At 35.8% G+C, this 20,361-nt stretch overlaps 1 protein-coding gene across 8 annotated transcripts in view; it reads left to right on the forward strand.

Moving 5' to 3' along the window:
* The window catches only part of USH2A (usherin), a 370,614-nt gene that overhangs the window by 223,493 nt on the left and 126,760 nt on the right, over positions 1-20,361 (forward strand). For 7 of the 8 annotated variants that reach the window (XM_015283893.4, XM_419417.8, XM_040697423.2 and 4 more), the window contains exons 39-40: positions 11,666-11,816; positions 11,991-12,133. In XM_015283893.4, the coding sequence (XP_015139379.2) occupies positions 11,666-11,816; positions 11,991-12,133 (294 nt within the window). The remainder of the gene's footprint in view (positions 1-11,665; positions 11,817-11,990; positions 12,134-20,361) is intronic. The other variant, XR_005858133.2, reaches the window with a different exon arrangement.

The raw sequence follows: 20,361 nt of genomic DNA on the forward strand, positions 1-20,361 counted from the left end.
AGCATTCATTGTTTTATATTGACAACCTTCCACCAATTCCAGCACTAGCTGAAGAATTGAAGCAAAGAGTTAATTCATATAAATGGGTTATTTGTTACAAATATCTAGAACAGAGCATTAACTGATGAGTAGCTACTTAATAATGTGGTATGAACATTTCTGTGTGGATAGGTCAGGTATAAAAGGTTGTAATCCTTTTACCTTATTTATCAGATAAGTCAACTGTGTATTTTGCACAGATTGTGTGAATAAGTTTGTCTGAATTACTCTCCATTCACTTTAAATATTAAATATTTTGCTTCATTGGATAACATACTTCTGTCAATTGAAGTGCTATTTTTAGTAGGGAACTAATCCATAAAAACAAGTAGTGATTTTTGCCATCATTCTGTGGAACAGAGGTGTCACCTTTCATGTTCTCTTGCACCTTATCTCCGTTAGACCATTGGCCAGAAAAAATGAAAAAAAAAAAAAAAAGTAATGCCTTATTTTTGAGGGAGATGGTGGGACAGGCACAATTGTAAACCAGGGATGCAAGCACTTCTCCGGTTCGGGTGAGGCTGTTTGTAGCAAAGGAGGAAGGGGAAGGGGAGAATGTCTTGGCTTCCAGGTATTCATGGACCTGGGCATACCTTGTCCATTGGTGGTTGTACTTAGCATGAGCATCAGAACATGATTCTATTGCTAGTTTCTAATACAGCATAATTCATTGATACTGAGGCTGCTGTGCTAGACTGCAACGTGAAGTGACAGCCATAGCATTAAAGTTGGCAATTTTGAGAAGCGATAAGAATTCTTGTTTACTCTGTTAACATGATAGTTTGACTTTGTCAGACTTGGCCTCATGTGTTACATAAGAGAATAATATACAGTGTTTCTGTGGTATTTCCCTCATTATAGTAGTTTTATTTCCAGAAATAAGTTCCTGATTCCTGATACTGTTCTTTGGCATTGCACAGATTAGTGCCCTTAGAGTTCTGTGCATTGATTAGTGGCAGGATTTGGTTGTGTCAGGAAAAACTTTCTATACCAGTAATGATGACAGATACAATTAAATTATTTCTCTGCTATTTTCTTTTATGTTCACACATTTTGTCCATTAATATTGATGGGCTTTAGAAGCATGAGCACATACTGGGAGGGAAGCAAGCCCGTGAATGTTATATTTTGCTCTTTGTGGAGCTGACAATATAATTTTATGTCTAAATGTAGGGAAAGCTGCTGACAATTTTTATACATTAAATTATAACTGAGAACTAATTCAAGGATCAAAGATGCTCTTTGGGAGAGATCACTTTAGTGGTAGAGAAAATGATTACTTTTTTTCCCAGTCTCATATATTTGTACTGTACGTCTTGGAAATACCATTCCCTACAGTTCCTGAATCTTGATGTTTAATTTAACACAAAGGTCTTTGAGCAGCACAATGGGAGGGGGGCTTCTGCTGGTAAAACCTCATAGAAAGAAATTGAAACGTACATGTTTTTTCTCATTTATCAAAGAAGTGCAAAAATCTAAACTGACATTTTATATCAAATGAATTATGAACTGTGTACTTTGTACCTAAGGGAACAACAACTAAATTAGACTTCTGTTAAAGAGAGAGAGAGAGGAAAAAATAAGCTTTTAATAAATGTACAGTCATTTTTGGTATTTTGTCTGAACCTGACAAATTCTGTGCTTTGCAAGAGAAAACTAGAATGTAGGCTACTTCAAAGGCTATATGCTCTGAATGCCTCGCAGTGAATTGAGAATCAGGTTAAGATAACACACAAGTCAGAATTTCTATTTAATAAGTATTGTTGGTTTGATATGTTTGTTTTCAGCCTTGTCTGATTCAAGTGAACCGGCAAAGATAACATGCTTTCTAATAGCTTGAAGAGCAAAGCAAAGAGTAAATGACTTTTTTATTATTCTTCCATTTGTGAGAATATGTTTGCTACCGAAAAAGATTTACAGGGAGCCAAATTTTAGAAGACACTTGACTGGAGTGTGAGAGGTAAATTTTCAAGGAGTAACGTCTGAAGTATTTTAAGGGCATGACTTAAGAGACATTGTCTTCAAGTGAGCAACTTTTCCTTTCACTGAAGAAAGGACTTGCCTTAAAGTTAGAGTTTGTATAGGTTATGAGATTTTCTGCACTCACAATTTCTGAATTTCCTTCATGAATTTCAGTGGGAATATATTTATTTCAGTTCATTGACATAGAAGACACTTTGATATTGTTGTGATAAGCACCTACACCTTAGGGAAAACTGGAAATGAGGAGCTAAAATTCCATGGTTTCTTTGACAGCGTATTCCCTAGTGCACTCCCGTGGTGCTTTTATGAGCAAAATATCCAAGAACTCTCATTGCTTTTCTCGTATGTCATATGCATATATTTCATAAAGATATATTTCAGAAGACTGATAAAGTTAGAATGTATAAAAGCTTTCAGAAACTTTGCAAACTCCTTGCAGAAAACAAAAGTATATGAACAGTGATTGTGAGAATATCATACTATGAACATATAATAAAATTTGAAACACAACAAGACCAGCAATATTTGTAGCTTTAGTACCTTTTTATATCAGTACAACCAAGAGGCTTGAAAGAAAATCAAAGCTGTAATGTGATATATTAGTGATGGAACACCTTCAACTGAGATATCCAAATATACTGAAGGAAGCAGTATCTTTGTCTTTAGATAACCTAAGCAAAGTTGACACCCCCAATAGTGACCAAAAAAAAATAAAATAAAATAATCCAACCCTTTAAGTGATTCTACTATGAAGAATGGTTTATTACTTGTATAAACAATGGCATTATAGGTACTTTTAGGGGAAAAGTAAATAGATTGTTTTTCCTCATTTGTAACTAGATTTTATTTTTATTATTCAACTATCTAAAAAAAAATCTTTGTTCTTTCTATTTACTAATAATAGTACTCTACAGTATTTGATTCAAAACAACATTCAGATAAACATGTAAATGCCACTGGAAATATGGCATTGTAAATGCCTGTTTTTCTTTATCAGAAAGGGAAGGAGAAGAGGTGACAGCTAGAGTGGGTGCAGCATTTTGAGATAGCCACAGCAGAAATCTGGTTCCCTCTAGGCATTCAGTAGATTCAGTCTGCTCCACTATCCAAGGAGATGAGAGGGATGAGGACAATAGGAATTACGACTGTTGGACCAAATAAACAGTTCCTTCTTTCTCAACACTTGCTTCTGAATTTCCTTATAAAAATCACAAGTGTTGTGGTTTTCTTTGTTTATGGCTATCACATATCACATAAAAGAAGTTGGTTAGGAGTTGTGAAAGAAGTCCAGCTTTGTGTTGCCTGGATAGTTATTCAGGAACTTTGTTGAAACTTCTTTTCCTAAACTTTCTTAAATGAGGAAAGGATTTGAGGGGAAAAATGTCAATTGCAGCTTCAGTTGTTTCATGTCCAAAAGGTAGTCCAGTGACCTGGATCTCACTTATACACAGAATGTTCAAGATATAATAAAACTGTGCTACCCACTGTGCATAGTGGCTCCCTGAAACCAGCTAATCAGTCATCTTGTCAGATCCATTTTCTATTTATGGACGCTCTCAAGCTGGGATTCCATCATAAATGGCAGTATCATCATATGCATTGCACAGAAGTTTATGGATTAAAAATAAATCTTATTGGGGATCCAATTTATTTGCAAACCTGTATTGTTCTCCTATATGTACACTTAGGAACATATAAACTCTTGGTTTGTTGAAGTACACATCAATGGCAGGGTAACCACTCACACCTGTGAGTGGTCCATGGGCCCATTCATACTGCAGCAGTATGAACACTGCCAGCATTTGGACCAGAATTCTTATTTGATTCAAACATTTGTATCTTTTCCATTATTTCACTTTCTTTTTCAGTTAGGTAACCATATTTTTGTAGTTTCTCTTGACATATTCAGTGGAGATAGGACAATAATCATTTGCAAAAAACACATCCACTTGGCTTTGTGGAGTGCTGCTTTCTGGTTTTGAATGTCCTATGACATCCTTTTGCTTTCAGTCATAGAAAAAAATATATAGTATATCAGAAAATCATTTTTAGCAGGCCTCAACTGAACACTTCAGAGAAGATGTCCATGCCCTTTTCATTTGTTCCTTCTTCATCTTCTCTGATGTTAGAGACCCTCATTGAATTATTAGGCTGAAAAAGTGTTAATTACGAAATCATCTTGTTCATTTTCTTTCTATGTCTCATTTCTGGTTAAGATGTTTGTTTAATCCAATAGGGATTTTCTGGTTTAAAATCTTTCTGCGGCAGCTTGATTCTGTTACTATATGTTCTTTTTACATACAGGGCACTGATTCTGTCTTTGTAAATTTTTTTGTGATGTTGGAGATTACTATCTGTATATATTACCTTGCTGTCTTCTACTCTTTAAGCCACATAGGTTTAGACTTTTCTTTCTTTTCTTTTGTGTAAGTAGCTAACTCACCAACTCACATACTCTTCACCATATGACAGCAGGAGGAATAGCCATACTCAAAATGATATTGTAGCTACTTTTTTTCTAGCTTCCACCCTCTTCTAGAAAGATTGGCTCTTACAGTTCGGCAGCTGAAGCCTCAGAAATATATTTGTTCCAGGAATGTGAATTTTTTTTGTCACAGTGTATGCACCTCCTCTGGCTCCTGTGTCAAATTAGAGGGATAAACATCAGTGCTATCTATTGGGAATAATTACATTCCTCTGTCATTTTTCAGTTCAGTATAAAAAATATTAAGTCATAATCAGGCGTGAGTAACAAAGGTCAGTTTCCTTGATTAGTGCCTCCCATCTGATTCACATGCTAAGTTTTTATCCCTGATTCCTAAAATGCACTTCAAATGGCTGTTGATGGAAAGAATGAAATCTTCCTGAATAATTATCTATAGTTATCGCTCTGGTGGGGACATCATCTTAGCTATAGAAATTGTAGCTACCTTAGAACTGATTCATTTCAAAAATGATAGAAAGTACAAAAAGCTTGCCTGCAGGTCTTTGAAGTTATACCATCAACATTAAGAAGGAAACTTCAGTTTAGCCCAAGGACTCCTTGCCAACACTCTGAAGCTACCACCAGAGACAAGAGGTGTCAGTGTTTCCATCAACGTGAAAGATACTGCAACTGCCTTTGGCCAGAGCTCTCTGCCTTCCAATATCAGTTGTAAGGGAAGCTGCAAGATTCTGAAGATGATGTCAAAAACTCTCACCTGCTTCCTCTCCAAAAAGAAGAACAAATGAAAAAAAGAAATCCTGAAATTCATTTCTGAAGCTGCTTCATTCTGGAAGCTGAAGATATTACATGAAGGTGAACGTAATCTTGTTCTATCTCCTCTTTTCACATGTATTCCTTCACATAAATGAAGAGAAATGCTCACTGAAAGAGATAATTCATTTTGCAGGAAACTTAAGTCACATGTGACCCACAAGAGTTTTTTGTTTAATTGTGATTTCCAAAATTATACAAATTATCCAAAACCAATTCTTAGTTCTTCCTTGTAGTCTTCACAATCTTTTTTTCTTTTTTTTTTTTTGTGATATGACAGTTACTGGCTAGTCATCCTTTTAACTACTCTGATGAGTAAATAGTTTTACTATTCAGTTATAAATTCTATCCAATGTCTTTATTACAGATATCATAATCATTAATCACTCAGTTAATTGCTTCTTGGCATTCTTTTGTATCTTTTAAAGTTTAGCAGATCTCCTACTGAGTAGCCTGGGTAACTTTCAAGAGAAGAAAGACAGATTACTTCTTAAATAAATGTAAAGATTACCTCTTAAATAAATGTAAAGATAAGTCTATAAGACATTTTTATACTATTGACTTCAGTAAAAAAATAGCACTTAGAAAAGGTATCTCTTAGACCCATTTTTACTTGAGACTCATGTCTTGATTGCAGATGCTGATGAGGAAAAATTTCATTAAAAGGAGGGTGAGGGCTGATTTTGTTTTCCTTTAAAGCAATATTAATGAGGAATAGGTAAGCCTGCTCTGGGATTTTGTAAGAAAACTGTATTAAAGTTCAGGTCTGCAGGCCATGGAGTAAAGCTTGAGTTGGTTTTCTGAGCATTACTAAAATTTTATTTTGCAGCTTGAAATACCAGATATTGCAAGTGAAGGAAAATTTGCAGTTAGAGCTCACATGATTAATGCAGATCAAGACAAATTTAAAATGTTAGAACCTACTATTCTTATTTTTCTGAATGTTGTTATACCTAATAAGTAATATTAATGCTGAAAGCTAGCAAATCTACAAAGATACTTTTCAACTGAAATTACTACTATAGCAGACCTGTAACAAAGGATAGATCATAAAGAGAGATCAAGATGTTTTTATACACTGTTTATATTATACTTCTGAAAATAAAATTTCAGGAACATTAGGTGTGAACAGGTTTTGATTTAGTGGCACTATGATTTGGACTTATGACTATGACTTAGAATTAAGCCATAGCTTTACGTCTCTTTAGTTGCTTTTTCACAAAACAAAGCTTTCCTTACTTTCTGAGCCCCAGAGTGGGGCAAGCATGAAGGTCACCACAGGTCTTCCACATTGTATATTCCAGAATACATTGACATATGTTAAATGGGGTTGTGCAACACAGTTAAAATAAGGCTATATTGTCCCTGGTAGATGTATTACTAGAGAGAATAGTATCTGTAACTGAAAGCATATCAGTGAAATTATAAGATTAAAAAGAGTATCCAAGAATACTCTGTATCTTGATTAAGTGTAAAACAGTGTGGTGGAGAATGTGCATTAAATGAATAACCAAAACTAGATTGTGTATTCACTGTGCACTGAGTAGGAAAGATGGCTGGGAAAAGAGGGTTAAAAGACAAACCGGTGAAGATATGAAACAGGAGAAAAGGAAAAAAAAAAAAAAAAAAAAAGCAATCTTGCCAACAGATAAAGGTTTATAACTAGCATGCCCTTCCAGTGATGACACAGAGCCCAACATCATGGCTTGTCTTTCTGTTAAATGAAACAAAAACACATGCCCATGATCAGAATTATGGTGAACACAGTGTCTGGAATTATTCGGACCACACAAACAACTAGATAACAGGCATACCTGGGAAAATCAGGAGAAACAAATGTCAACTTGCAGAACAGATTGCCATAAAAAGTGTTGTAATGAAATGATCTCAGTATGGGCACCTAAAATAGAAAATGAATCAGGAGTATCTAACAACCAATGCAATGAGATAAAGAAATGGGGTTTATGAATTGAACCTGGAAAAGAGTGAGTAGCCATGACTGAGCAAGGCATTCATCTGAGGGCACTCCGACTGCAACTGTTCCTTTCTGTTATGGTACAGACTGCAGAGTCTACTTCAATTCCTCTGTAGTTAAATATCTGCAATTATTATTTGTATAGATGTGTATGAAAGATATTTAGATAAGATGTGCTAAATATTTCGTACAAATAGATGTAGGGAATTGTAGAGTCACACTTGCATACTTTCGAACAATTATATCTGCCTATCTGAAGATATTATGGATATCCAATATTTGTCTGATAACTCTTAAAGGTAGTGTCACTTCACCAAAGTTGCAGTGAGTTTACACCAAGTTGATAGATGCTAAAACCAACTCTTCTAATTTTTCTTCATCTTATTAAAGAAAAATTGTACAGGCATGTTTTGAATTAAATAGTTTATTGTCCAAATATTTCACTTCTACTAGTGCTTCCTAAAGTCTGCTTTCAGATAATTTAAATTTCAAGTATATTATAATAAGCATTGTGAATATTTCTCAGAAAATTAGGCAATTGTTTAATACAGTGCTTGTTTCCATCACATAAATAATTACTTATGAAGCTGCCATCTACTGCATATGCTATTCAAGATGAAGAAATTGAAGCAAAAAGTTAAAACACTTTTCAAAGATCACTTAGTATGTTAGCAGTGGGGTAAGGATCTGATCTTTCTTGACTCATCTGTGTATACCTAAGTGTCTAGAATACTGTATATTATTGTTGGATTGTAGCATTCCATTTTTTATTATTCTGTGAAGTTAGTAATTAATATTCTGATTACAATTGACATCTGATTAAATATTTTATTCCGCCTTTGTAATTTCTTCATAGACAAAGTGTGACTTTCTGCCCTGCTAGGTGAGGATTTACTGGGCAAGATGTTGATTCAGTAGGTTGCAAGTGGAGTGGTTGCCTCCTGAGGGCAATATCAAAGCTTGAGGGGAGCTTTTTGAGCAACATTGCATATTAAAGGCAATATATCAAGCTGCTAGAAACATGGATCTTCTGTTGAGAAATTTTCAGGAGAATTATTGCTGGTTGCCACTTATTACTTGGATAGTAAGGAGTCTCCTGGGAATATGGATTGAGTAAAAAGGGTTAAACTGAGGGAAACATTATGCTGAAGATCTTGATGATGAGGAGTGTTTGAAATAGTGAATGAATGTTCTGCATGCAATTTTGAATTGCCAGTTTTGAGTGTAAGTGCTCTGTAGTTTTAGTGATCAAAATGCAATCATTTTTACAGAGCACCTTTTTTCATTATGACTCAGCAGAGGCTCCAAAATTGTACAGTCCTACCCATTTCCTTTTGGAAGAACGTAATAAGGACATTCTCTGCACGCTTCAGGAATCTTTTCTGGATGAAATAAATTTGCAGAATATTCTAATGTGTTGGTTTGAAAGTCGTGAGTTAGGGTTGTTCGGCAGGTTAGTTGACTTTCAGAGAAGAGATTTGTCCAAATTTTCTACTCTTCCCTATGTTGGGCTTTTGTTGGTAGAAGAGATTTGAACATTTAGCTGAGATTACCTACGCCATTAAAATAACATCTGCACTGTGAGTTGTTATTGACATTTAGACAGCTACATCTTTGTTTTTTGATGAGCATTCCTGTATCACTATAATAACCACCACTATACATACATAAAGATTAATCAGAGCTTTTACTTTGTGGATCTCAGGGAGCTTTACAAAGAAGGATAAGTATTATTATCTCTATTTAACAGATTGAGAAAAGAGGGACAAAGGTGAAGTGATGCGTCCTGACAGAGCTGGAAATTTAACGCTTTTGCCTCCTCAGTGAGTTGCTCACACTGCCTCAATAACAATGTGAACTTTGGCTTCCTGGTGAAATTATAACTCAGCTGATTAGATTCATTGTTAGGTGTAGCTTTTCTGCTATGTAGAGAACTCCTGTGTGCACTTAAACAATTGGTGTGTTTTAACCTGCAGACAGTTCAGTTTTTAATGAGATAGTACCCTGCTTTGAAGGGACATTGAGTCTTTCTTTTAGTGTCAGCTTATGAAAACACTTTAATATGCTCTAAGACAAGTTTTTATAATAATTGTGCCATCCGTCTTGTTCTGGATTTGGTTGCCTGTTAACAGCTTCATGAAACACTCTATGACAGGAAATATCTTGTATTTTTTACAACAGAGAGATGTGAAGATGGCTCTGAAATTGTGAAACACTTGATACTAAGACTACCTCATCTCCCATCTTATCCATGTCTTCTGTATGAGACCATGTTATTTTTTTGAAGCCTTGCTGTATTTTATATTCATAAATTTAAAAATCCTGTATTGCCCAACTCAAGTCCAACACTGTTTATGTTGCTGCATATGAAGTGAGATAAATATATGTTCTCCATTTTATTAAATGTTTGATTTTGAAGACTCACCTGTTAAGTCAGCCATCTTTTTCCCTCTGAGTTGAGGTGCTCTCAGGCTCTTGATTGGCCCTGAAGATGATGGCAAGGGATTTGCAGGCCATGGATTAAATGAATTTCAGATATTCCTGGATTTGGAAACAGGGAAGGTTTCAGATTTCCGTGGGATTTACCTGAGCTTCGTTGTCTAGGTCTAGATAAAAGCAGCAGAAAGAAGGGTCCAAAGGCAGCCAGGCTGGCTAAACTCCTGAATTTTTATGCTGCCCTTTTCAGAGTAACAGAGAGAAGGGAAAGGGAGTTAGGGAAACTGGAGATCTTTGTCCACTTCATCATTTGCAAGAGTGTTACAGGGCTACGCACCAATGCTCAGCAGTAGCATACCTGGAAATAATACAGGTATGCTGGCAGAGAGCTTTTGTTTAAAAAAAAATGAAAAATTCTTTTGAGTACAAAGATGGTCCAGGTGCTGAAGAATCTCTCCTACAAAGGTAGGCTGAAGGAACTGGGCTTGTTCAGCCTTGAGAAGAGAAGGCTGTTGGGAGAGCTCATTGCGGCCTTCCAGTAATTAAAAGGAGTTTATAAACATGAGGGAAAACAACTTTTTACATGGATGGATAGTGATAAGACAAGGAAGAATGGTTTTAAACTAAAGGAAGGTAGACTTAAATTAGATATCAGGGCGAAGTTTTTACTGAGAGAGTGGTGAGGTGCTGGAACAGGTTTCCAAAGGAGATTGTGGATGCCCTCTCCCTGGAGGTGTTTAAGGCCAGGTTGGATGGGGCCCTGGGCAATCTGATCTAGTATTTGATCTAGTGCGGGGGAACACATCACACTTATTTTTGTGTGCCTGTGTCAGTATAAACAAAAAATGTGGTATATGACTGGTGATTTTTTTTCAGAGTAGATGCCATCCTTTCATCTGTTCCAAGAAGTGTAGAATTTGGACAGTGTTTCACAAAGGCTGTTACTTCCCCTTTTAGTAACCACCTCATAAATGAAGATCATAAAACTTACTGTAAAATACTGTTCATTATCTTACAACTCATGCCTTGAGGCTTATAACTGCACATTGAGTTACAGATCTATGAGACTGTTTTTTCAATAGAGAGAAAGAAGAAAATAACAGCAACAAAAATACTTGTTGAAAGGACCAAAGAAAGAAGCAAATAGTAACTACTGGACCATGAAAAGCAAAACTATTATACAAGAGATTAAATGACAAAGGCAATAACTTTCTAGTATTTTAATTCTCTGGAAAAGAGCTACAGACGTGCATTGTATATAAGAGTTCCAGATGTGTTTATGTACAGAAAGTTTCTCCAACAGATTGTTTTCTTTTAAAAGAAAAACAGACAAAGCCATAAACTCCAAATTGGCATAGTTCTTTTTACTGCATACAGTGAAATTTGCAGCAGTTAAAGGTCATTTGTGGCATCATTACTGACAGATTTTGATCTGCAGTTCCCGGACTTCATAAAAACTAATTTCCTTAACAAAACGGTGAGCTAGAGACTGAGACTTCAGTGAATCTGTTTTGATTTCTACCTGAACACCTTTATTTTCTGTTAAAATTTCATTTGCTTTCTTTTCAAATTATTATAAATTTAAGGGCAAGAAGGTATCACAGTGATAAAAGATCTGATTGATATTAGTCTTGCTCAGTAATATTTCTGTGAGAATATCTCTAACTTCTAGGGGTGGCAGAACTGGTCACAAGGAGAAGCAGATAATATATGGACAGGTGGTAGAGAATATGTTGCCTCTTAGTTCCTTTGGGTGTTTGGAGGTTTGCTTTTAGCAAAATGATTTTAAGTGTTTTGGAAAAAAGAAAATAAAAAAAATCTTAGTCCAGTAGTGAAAATGTTAAACTAAATGGACCGTGTTAACATTGCTGTTGATCCTGAGGAACAGTTTTTCCAGTATATGGAGCGTTTTGTTTCTACCCGGCATATGTTGTCCATGGTTTTCTCTGCTCTAATTCATCCATGCTTTTCGACAGCTCCAGATGGTGTGATGCCTCCGAGGCTTTCATCTGCCACTCCGACCAGTCTTCAGGTTGTCTGGTCTACACCAGTTCGCAACAACGCCCCAGGCGCACCCAGCTACCGACTCCAGATGCGGCAGAGGCATTCTGCTGGTGACATTCTAGAGTACGCAGAGCATTGCAAGGCTACCATCAACTGTTGAGCAAGAAAAGTCCTGTTATTTTAAATATGGCTCACCCTTAGGGTGGCTGGTTTTGTTTCCAAGAGACATAATGTTTTAGTCAATCCTTTCAGCGCTTGGATGTTTAAAGCTGTAGCTCATGCTACTTTTCTTTGCAGGTTGCTTTCCAGCCCGACTGCTTCCTTACAACACAGCATCAGAGATCTTCAGCCATACACTGAGTATGAAGTGAGAGTGGTTGCCTCCAATGGTTATGGCCATGCTTATAGCAACTGGACTTCAATGACTACAGCAGAGGACAGTAAGCAGTCCACTCTTATTTAACTCCATTTAGCACAAAATAGAAATAACAGATCAGCTGCCTTTGTACACATTTGGATATCTAGCCTTCTCAGTGAAATAGTAGTAACGTATTTCCTTCCTGAATATGCATTTACAGTAATAAATCCTAAGGGCTCAATATCTGTTTTCTTAGATTTTCATAAAATATGAATATTTAAATACGTATCTGGGGAAGTAGTGCCGTATTTTTTTATATAACATCTCTCCGTGCATGTGTGTTCATATATGGCTAGTTTAAGTTACGCTTATAAGTACTGCTCTTTAATTGGCACTCCTTTATGTTCAAGGACTTGATTCTAAGTAGGTGACTCCAAAAGTAACACCTCCTATTTATTTCCATGAACGCTAAAGAACAGCCCTCATGTATGTTCCAGAAGCACTGTATAGGAATAAGTGTTTTATGTAAGTCTCTTGCTCCGTATCTAACTCCTAGAAACAGAATTTTAAAATTCTTCACCTTCTACTTTGTACAAAAATATTTTTTACATGTACTAACAAGTGATGCCTTTTAAATGCACTTCCATCCTCCTCCTACTTACAGCAAGAAACAGCTCTATACGAACTATTTGACCAAAGTCAAATAATCTTTGCAATATTAATTAAATAGTCATAGGAGACTGGTTGTATTCAGGCTATGAATGCAGACAAGTTTGATATGACATTCGTTTTTGATAAAAGAACAAGCAGAATACAAGAAATGAATCTTAACAAAGATTTGCAAGGGTAGATAATGCATCATCAGTATTTAAAGAAGTTCACAGCTTACTTACATTAGCTAATTACCTACAGGTGATATATGCAAACAAATATTTACATATTTGGAGCTTGAATAGGTTTTTCAGATAGATTTCTTTGGTGAATTATTTGTTCAACCGCAAAGAAAATTGTCATCCATTTGTGAAAACACATTTCCTTTCAAGTTGTTTTCACAAAATATACAGCTATCCATTGAGAGAAAGGACAAAAACTAAGTTGTGTCACAAGCATTGAATGTTTACTGCAACTGTTCATGAGCATCAGGTTAAATTTACAATCCCAAATACAGATGTCATACCAGTGTAAAACAGAGCAACACCCTAAGGCATTTCGGTGTGCAGGCTGTAAAGATAAAATAGCAATGAAGACAGTAAGTTAGGATTTTAGTGTTATATCATCAACTTCACCCCAAACTGTTTCCCGTTCAAAACGTCTTGGTTTCTCATTCAGCAAGATATAAAAGGGAGAATCTCTTTATAATATACTTAATTTCTCCAAAATTTGCTACATGTTCATCCATTACAGATTAAAAAAAAAAAAATTCTGAAAAAAAAAAACCACCAAACATTGTTAACAAAAAAGTTGGCTGTTAGATACCATACTGCAGAGTAAAATGAAATTAATATCTCGATTTCTTTTTTTGTTTTTTTTTAAAGCAGATTTGTGTATATATATATATACAGTTAATTCCAGATTTGTTATGTAATATTCCTCAAACACTGCATCAAATGCAAAATCCAACCCAGAATCCAACTGAAAAGGCTCTATTGAAATGCTGGCACCTCTTTGTTAAATCAAGGAACTGTTGAACAAACTACATGGCACAAGTCTGCAGAACATAGAACTGTTAATGTGGAAAGTGATGGGACTGGCAATGACAAACTCATTTTCAGATCAGTAGATCACTATTTTGAATTAACAGAGATCAGTGGGAATGAAAAGTTTTGTTCAGCTGTCATTCATTTTAGGTATCCTCAACACAGATAAGACAACGGTCATATCCTATTAACTTCAGCTTTCATTCTCTGATATCAGTAAATACTAGATCTGTTCTGAAAGTAATGACTCCTATTTTAATATATTGGCCCATGTCATCAGATGTGGGTGTTGGTGGTATGGCAGTAGAGGTTAAATCTTCCTGCCAATATTCCATTACATTTTGTTGCCATGCAACATATAGGAGCAGAGGAGCAGTATGACAAAATGATATCTGACATAAAAGTGCATATGAAATAAGGTGTGTCATTGAATTTCTCCATGGAACCTCTGGCACTCACTGATGCTTGCTGAACTTTGATGGAAACCAGTGGATGTGAGCACAGTGAGGCAGTAGTGGTGTATTTCAGTAGTGGTGACACCATGTCAGCTCTGCTGGTGAAGATTTTTACAAGCATGGAGTGAAGGCTCTTGATCACTGGCAAGAAAACATAGCTAATGGTGGTGTCTAAGCTGAAAAATAATGTTTTGTAGCTGAGAATTTGCTCTATCAAATAGTGTTATTGCACTCTTTGTATTTGTTGTAGTTTCCATTGAAATAAATAGGAGTCATTACTTTTGGAGCAATCTACATATATACAAGTTAGCTGCTTTGTAGAACTTGGATGGCATTTGTGCAGCAGGGTGAAACATTATCCCCTGCAAAACTCAAATGCAGTGATGCCTGAAGTTAGTATGGAAGGTACTGGATGTTTCCAAAGCAAATTTAAGAGTAAGAACAAAAAATACGTAAAATGTATCTACCACCATCCAAATATTTTAAAATCAGCAATCCACTTGCTTCTTTAGCTTTGGTATTGTATCCTGTACTGTACCTTAAAAAAAACCCATCTGTAGCTCCGTTATAAACTGCCTCCAAGGGGAAAAATATTTTTCTTAAAATGCCATATTCCATTTGTATTTATACTGCTGCAGAATACATGCTGCTAGATAGTCTCTAGTCTCTAGTATCCAGCAACCGTTGTAACTGACCAACAAAAAAACTTTAACTGATGACAAAGGACACTGGTTATGGTGTCATTGTAGAGGGCTGCCCTCTGTGAAAGGATGTTCAACTCAATTGCTTAAGACTGAATGATTTTCATTGAGTATAAGCAGTATTTCTGTCAGGACTTCAATATTTTTCTTATAAAACTGCCTATACTGACAGCTTGTTGCAAAACTACACTTAATTCCTGGGCATGCTAACCAATAGACTTTGACTTTAAAAAGTAACATTTGACAGTAGAAATTTCCTGTATCTCTTGCTCTGGTGAGATATGCGTGTGTACTCTGTTCTTCTTATTTGAATTCTATGCAGTGATTATATGCCTTTTTTTTTTTTTTTTTTTTAACCAAAGGTATCAGTAGGAATAAAATATATGCATATGTGTGTGTTAATGTGCATACGTGCCTCATGATGGTAAATGTAAATCATCACATTCACTTTTAAAAGCAGCATAATTACATTACTGCAATCTGATAATTTCACAATATATAGTGAATTCCATACTATATTTTATTTATGAAAAATATTTACTAATCTAGGAGGACGTTGGGAATGATTAAAGAAAATTTAGACAATGCTGCCATAAAAATCTGTTATATCTGTCGTGTGAAAAGAACAAAGATATTTGGAAGAAAATAAACCCCTTTGCATTCTAGCTTGTCCTCAGATATTGGAGGGGTTTGGGGCAGCTTAGCTTATATTCTAAGTGATGCCCCATTCTTTACTATCAATCCAGATGTGTTCAGTATATTGAACAATCAAGATTATGTATTCACAAATAGCACTCTGCCCAGTTCCTCTAGCTGTGTTCACATGGGCTCTCATGACCACCCATAAGGAATTTGGCAGTGCCCACTGACAGCTCTCATGAAAACAAGAGTTTGTCAATTCCAATAGTCCCCATCCTTGCACAGTGGTCACAGAATTTGGCCACAGGTCCTCCACCCCTCTCCACGCTCCACACTGTTTTTTAGAGTCAGCATGCCAGGCTCCCCTGGTGTTTGCTAACAGCTAAGGTTGCAGGTTGTGTTGTTTAGGGAACCATTGTGAAACAGTGCATTCCACCCCACAGGCTTTATCTTCTTAAGAGAGGTGGACATTTCAATACATCACCTCCAGTAAATATTCTACAGTATCTGGTAATAAAATGTCTTAATGTAAAGATTAGTAGGTTTGAGGTGTTTTTAGCAGAGGAAAAATGCTGTAAATAATTTCCAGATATTTCCATTTACATGTGCATGGTGCTAGTAACTGATTCCATGCATTTTTTAAACTCTAACCTGCCAGTGACAGATTAGAATAATGTATATATCTTATGAATTTTTTAAAACCTGCTAAACATGTTAATAAAAGATGCTTGTTCCAGTGATCTTGGTAGCATCAAACTATTTACTGTGAAACAGAAACAGGTGATGAAATTTCTGGATTAGATCTTTCTTTCAGTAACTTAAGAGTAAATTTATGGTAACTGCTTTGCAGTCAATATATTCACTACCAAACTGAGAGGTCAGTGTATACCATTGAACTAAGAGCAGAATTTCATGCATTGCATTCAGAAATGAAATGAAATTTTCTAGACATAAAAAGCAGATGACAATTAGGTTTTCTCTTTTGCTATGGTAAGTCTTTGAACTGTTTGGGAAGGAAGCTGTAAAAGAATTGGTCATAGTTATCTGAACCTGGTCCTGTGGCAGTTGCACCATTCTTGTAGTTATAGCTCTATGGATGGTGAAATTTAAGTGAAAAAAAAATTACTACTTTTGAGAAAAGATGCCTGATTTTTTTAGTTAGTCATAGAAATTAACTGCAGTCCAGTGAGTTGCATGCAGGAGGACATTTCAGTCATCTCTTGCAGAAAGCTGTGTTTTAGTCCCGTGGATCAGCATAACTATCCAGTATGGAGAGCTCTCACTGATGCACTTTCATAAGTGCTTGGCTTGCACTAGTTGAGGGAAGTTTTGTGAGTTGCCTATCAGGCAGCCTGTATTTTTTTTCCTAGACTGTGTTTGCAAATCCATATTTTCTCTGTACTGTACATGCTACAGTCCAGTCCAGTGTCCAGTGACAACTGTTCCAATAAGTACTGTCAAAAGTACATACCATAAAGTAATGACTTGAGATCAATATATATCTAGAGGAAAAAGAAACAGTAAAAAAAAAAGGATGATCCTACAATTTATCAAACATTCATCAGCATGTATTTGCTGATGAAGCACAGAGAGTGTTATTCCTATCATACAGAGTGCTATTGTATGCTCCACTGGCACGCTCACCACAGAGCTTTGTTTTCAGGGCAGGGAGGCCTATTCTCTTAAAGTTTCTTTTTGTAGTCTGTAGAAAGAGGGAAGTTCCTCCAGGGGGCAATTCAGGACAAGAGAATTGCAATGCTGCAGTTCTCAACTTTTGGAATCACTGATTATATTGGGTATCTGAGAAGACTAGACTCTCCATTTAGGTATGCAAATTGGATCCATATAATTTAAGAATACAAACTAATCCATAGTTGATGTGAATATGGCCACTTGTATTCAAGAAAGCTAGATGAAAACTGAAGCAAAAGATAAAACGTGGCAAGGTCATATATGGAAGAAAGAACCGTGTGAAATACATGACAGGGTAAACAAAAAGAGAGAACAGCTAAGTTGACATACGAATATCATGGCAAATGTGATATGATGATCATATGACAAATAAAATAATCTGCTCATACGTGCCTATAGATTAGGAATAAGACGAATCTTCCTGGCTGCCTGGCTGGGGTACTAGAAACAATGTGCAGTTGGAATAGAAGTGGGCAAAAAGTGTGAGTATTTTGGAGACAGCTTTCAATATGTATTTGAGGGAGTTCATACAGATAACGTCATTGCATGAACAGCTTAATGATTTAAAAGTTATGTGATCTGATGTGGTAAGATTCCTGTGATCCCTTAAGCCCAGAGCCGTACAATTTGGGTATTCTGTTGGATAGAGTATATGAAAGATACCACACTTTGTTAATATGTATAATTTCATTGTTCATGTTCCTGAAAAGAGTAAATGATTCAAGTATAAAAGGCCCAGAATGTCTATTGTGCTTAGTGAGAGTTTCCCAGCAAATCAGGTATTTCTCATTAGCTTTAAAGGGCAGAATTCCAGGTACATGTCTCAGTATATTAATGAAAGTATAGATTCCCCTGAAATATATCTAGGAGAGTAGAGCTCCCGGCTCCCCTAATCTGTACAATAAGTAAACAAAAGTGTGATTCTAGTTGGGGAATTTAAAAAGATTAATGATAGTTTTGTGCCCTCCTGTTAAGTAGAGTCTGAACTTTTGAAGCAGATGAGCAAAATAGCCTGCCGTAAAAGATAATTTCATTTGCCAAAATGAAAGTACCTTCCAGTATTAATACTGTAATGAAATCATTTAAAATATGAACTGAGAATCTTACAGAAAAATATGCCGACTGTTTCCATGTTCAGTAATTTCTTCTATAAACAGTTACATCCATGTAAAAAGCCTTATGATTTTATTTTCATCATTGTAAGACTGAGCTGTGTAGCTGTCATACTTTGCTGTCTTCCCTCCAGTGACAACCACATTGACAACATGTTATACTCCACATTGATTTTACAGTTAAGGAGCTGATTGTGATATATAGGGATTTTAAGAATTCAGCTGAGAGGCTGACTTTTGCCTTTTATCATTCCATTAAAATTTTATAACCATCTTTTTCATGTCATTTCATCCATGAATTCTTACTTTAGAAAGTGATAGCTACTGCTGTGAGCATAACTTTCCTCATGTTCAGAGATTTTTATTGTATTAGCAAACTATCCCAATTATAGTTAATACTCGCATTTTACATAATTGTGGAGACCCTTTCAACCAAGCAGTATCATGCTAGTTGATTTGTATATAGAATTAGATGATTCTGCTTGCCATTTAAAAAACAGCTATACAGAATGAGTGTTAGGGACCAGAATTTAATGCTTTCCCATCCAGTGGGGCCAATTAAGCATCTCTCAAATGTCTTGTTTGAACTGAGAGCCTTAAAAGTCTCTCTTTTAAAAGGGCAGTAGGGAATGTATGGGTAGGTATGCTGGCTACCAAAATATGGGTTTTTGAAGGGGGAGGGAGGGACTAGGGGGACCCAAATTTTTGTTTGACACTTCCTCCCATACATTGCAGATTGTCCTTAAGGAATATGCATAAACTCAGGGTAGGTGGAGTTCAACTTGAATATTTCACCTGTAATGTCAGCAACTTATTCAGTAGGAAAAAAAAAAAAAAGACTTATCCATTCCCTCACAAGGAACTGTTCCGTTGTTTTGCTTTGCTTTTTTTTTTTTCCACCTGCAGAAGCTCACAGTATGCTAGCTAGTGTGTGAAGCATAAGAAAAGTGCTAGTTTGTAGCTCAGTGGTAAACATTTTTCAATCTCCCTTCACCCTATTAAACAAGAATTTGCAGCAACTTATTTTCAAGGTCTTCAATTCCAAAGTAAATCTTCCTTCTTCACCCCAGCAAAATTTTTTCTTTTACAGAATACACATCTAATTCGGGTTTACTTCCCCGCTCCTCTGTCTTTCAGGGAATGGGCCAAATTTTGTTCCAGCTTATGACCTAATTGATTTTGCCCAAGAGTACATGCAAATAGAATGGGATTCCTCTTTACAAGAGATCATCTTTTATACTTCTAAATTCAGAGATCTAAATTAAACCTAGAGTGCACAAGCATTAATATAAAACTCTGTCCTTATTATCACTGAGAGTAGAACAGGAATAATGATATGGATGGGTTTTATGGAGTTGCTTTGTGATGCATCATATAATGAAAGAAAAAAAACACTGTTACTTTTTCAAATTCAAAAGCTAAAAAAAAAAAAAAAAAAAAAAAAGTAAAAGCTTGCTATCCCAATTTTACATCACTGTTTCCACAGACATCAGCGCAATAATCCTGATTTACGTCTCTCTGTATGTAGGAGGAGAACTGGGACTTCTGACTGCTTCAGCTGTTATTCTAAAATAAGGAAAGAGCCAGTCTTTGTGCTGAATTTATTTGTTTCCTATGGCCCCTATTTTCATTCTCTCTCTGTTTCTCTCTCTACATAAAAATTAACAGGAAGTATTTAATTTCTGGTAAAATGAATTATCCTTCATATTGATATACTGCTGCTTTTGGTTTGGACAGCATGCTCCTTCACTAGGAGTTAAATGATAGCGTTGTGACTGATGTGGAATTCAGCATGTTATGTCGTGTCCTGGAGTCTTTGCATGCACGCAACCACTAATGAATTTTAAATTTTCAACCCTTAATATTTGAAACTTGCCCCCCTGAAGTCCCCAGGCCTAAAGCTATTTTAAACAATTACTAAATCCAAGTATATCTTTTTTTAAGATTTCAATAAAATGTAATGTTCACAGGAAAATCTCATAAATGTCAAAATTGCTGTGGGCAGAATAGGGGG

This window comes from Gallus gallus, chromosome 3, assembly GCF_016699485.2.
Source record: "Gallus gallus isolate bGalGal1 chromosome 3, bGalGal1.mat.broiler.GRCg7b, whole genome shotgun sequence".
Lineage (NCBI taxonomy): Eukaryota > Metazoa > Chordata > Aves > Galliformes > Phasianidae > Gallus > Gallus gallus.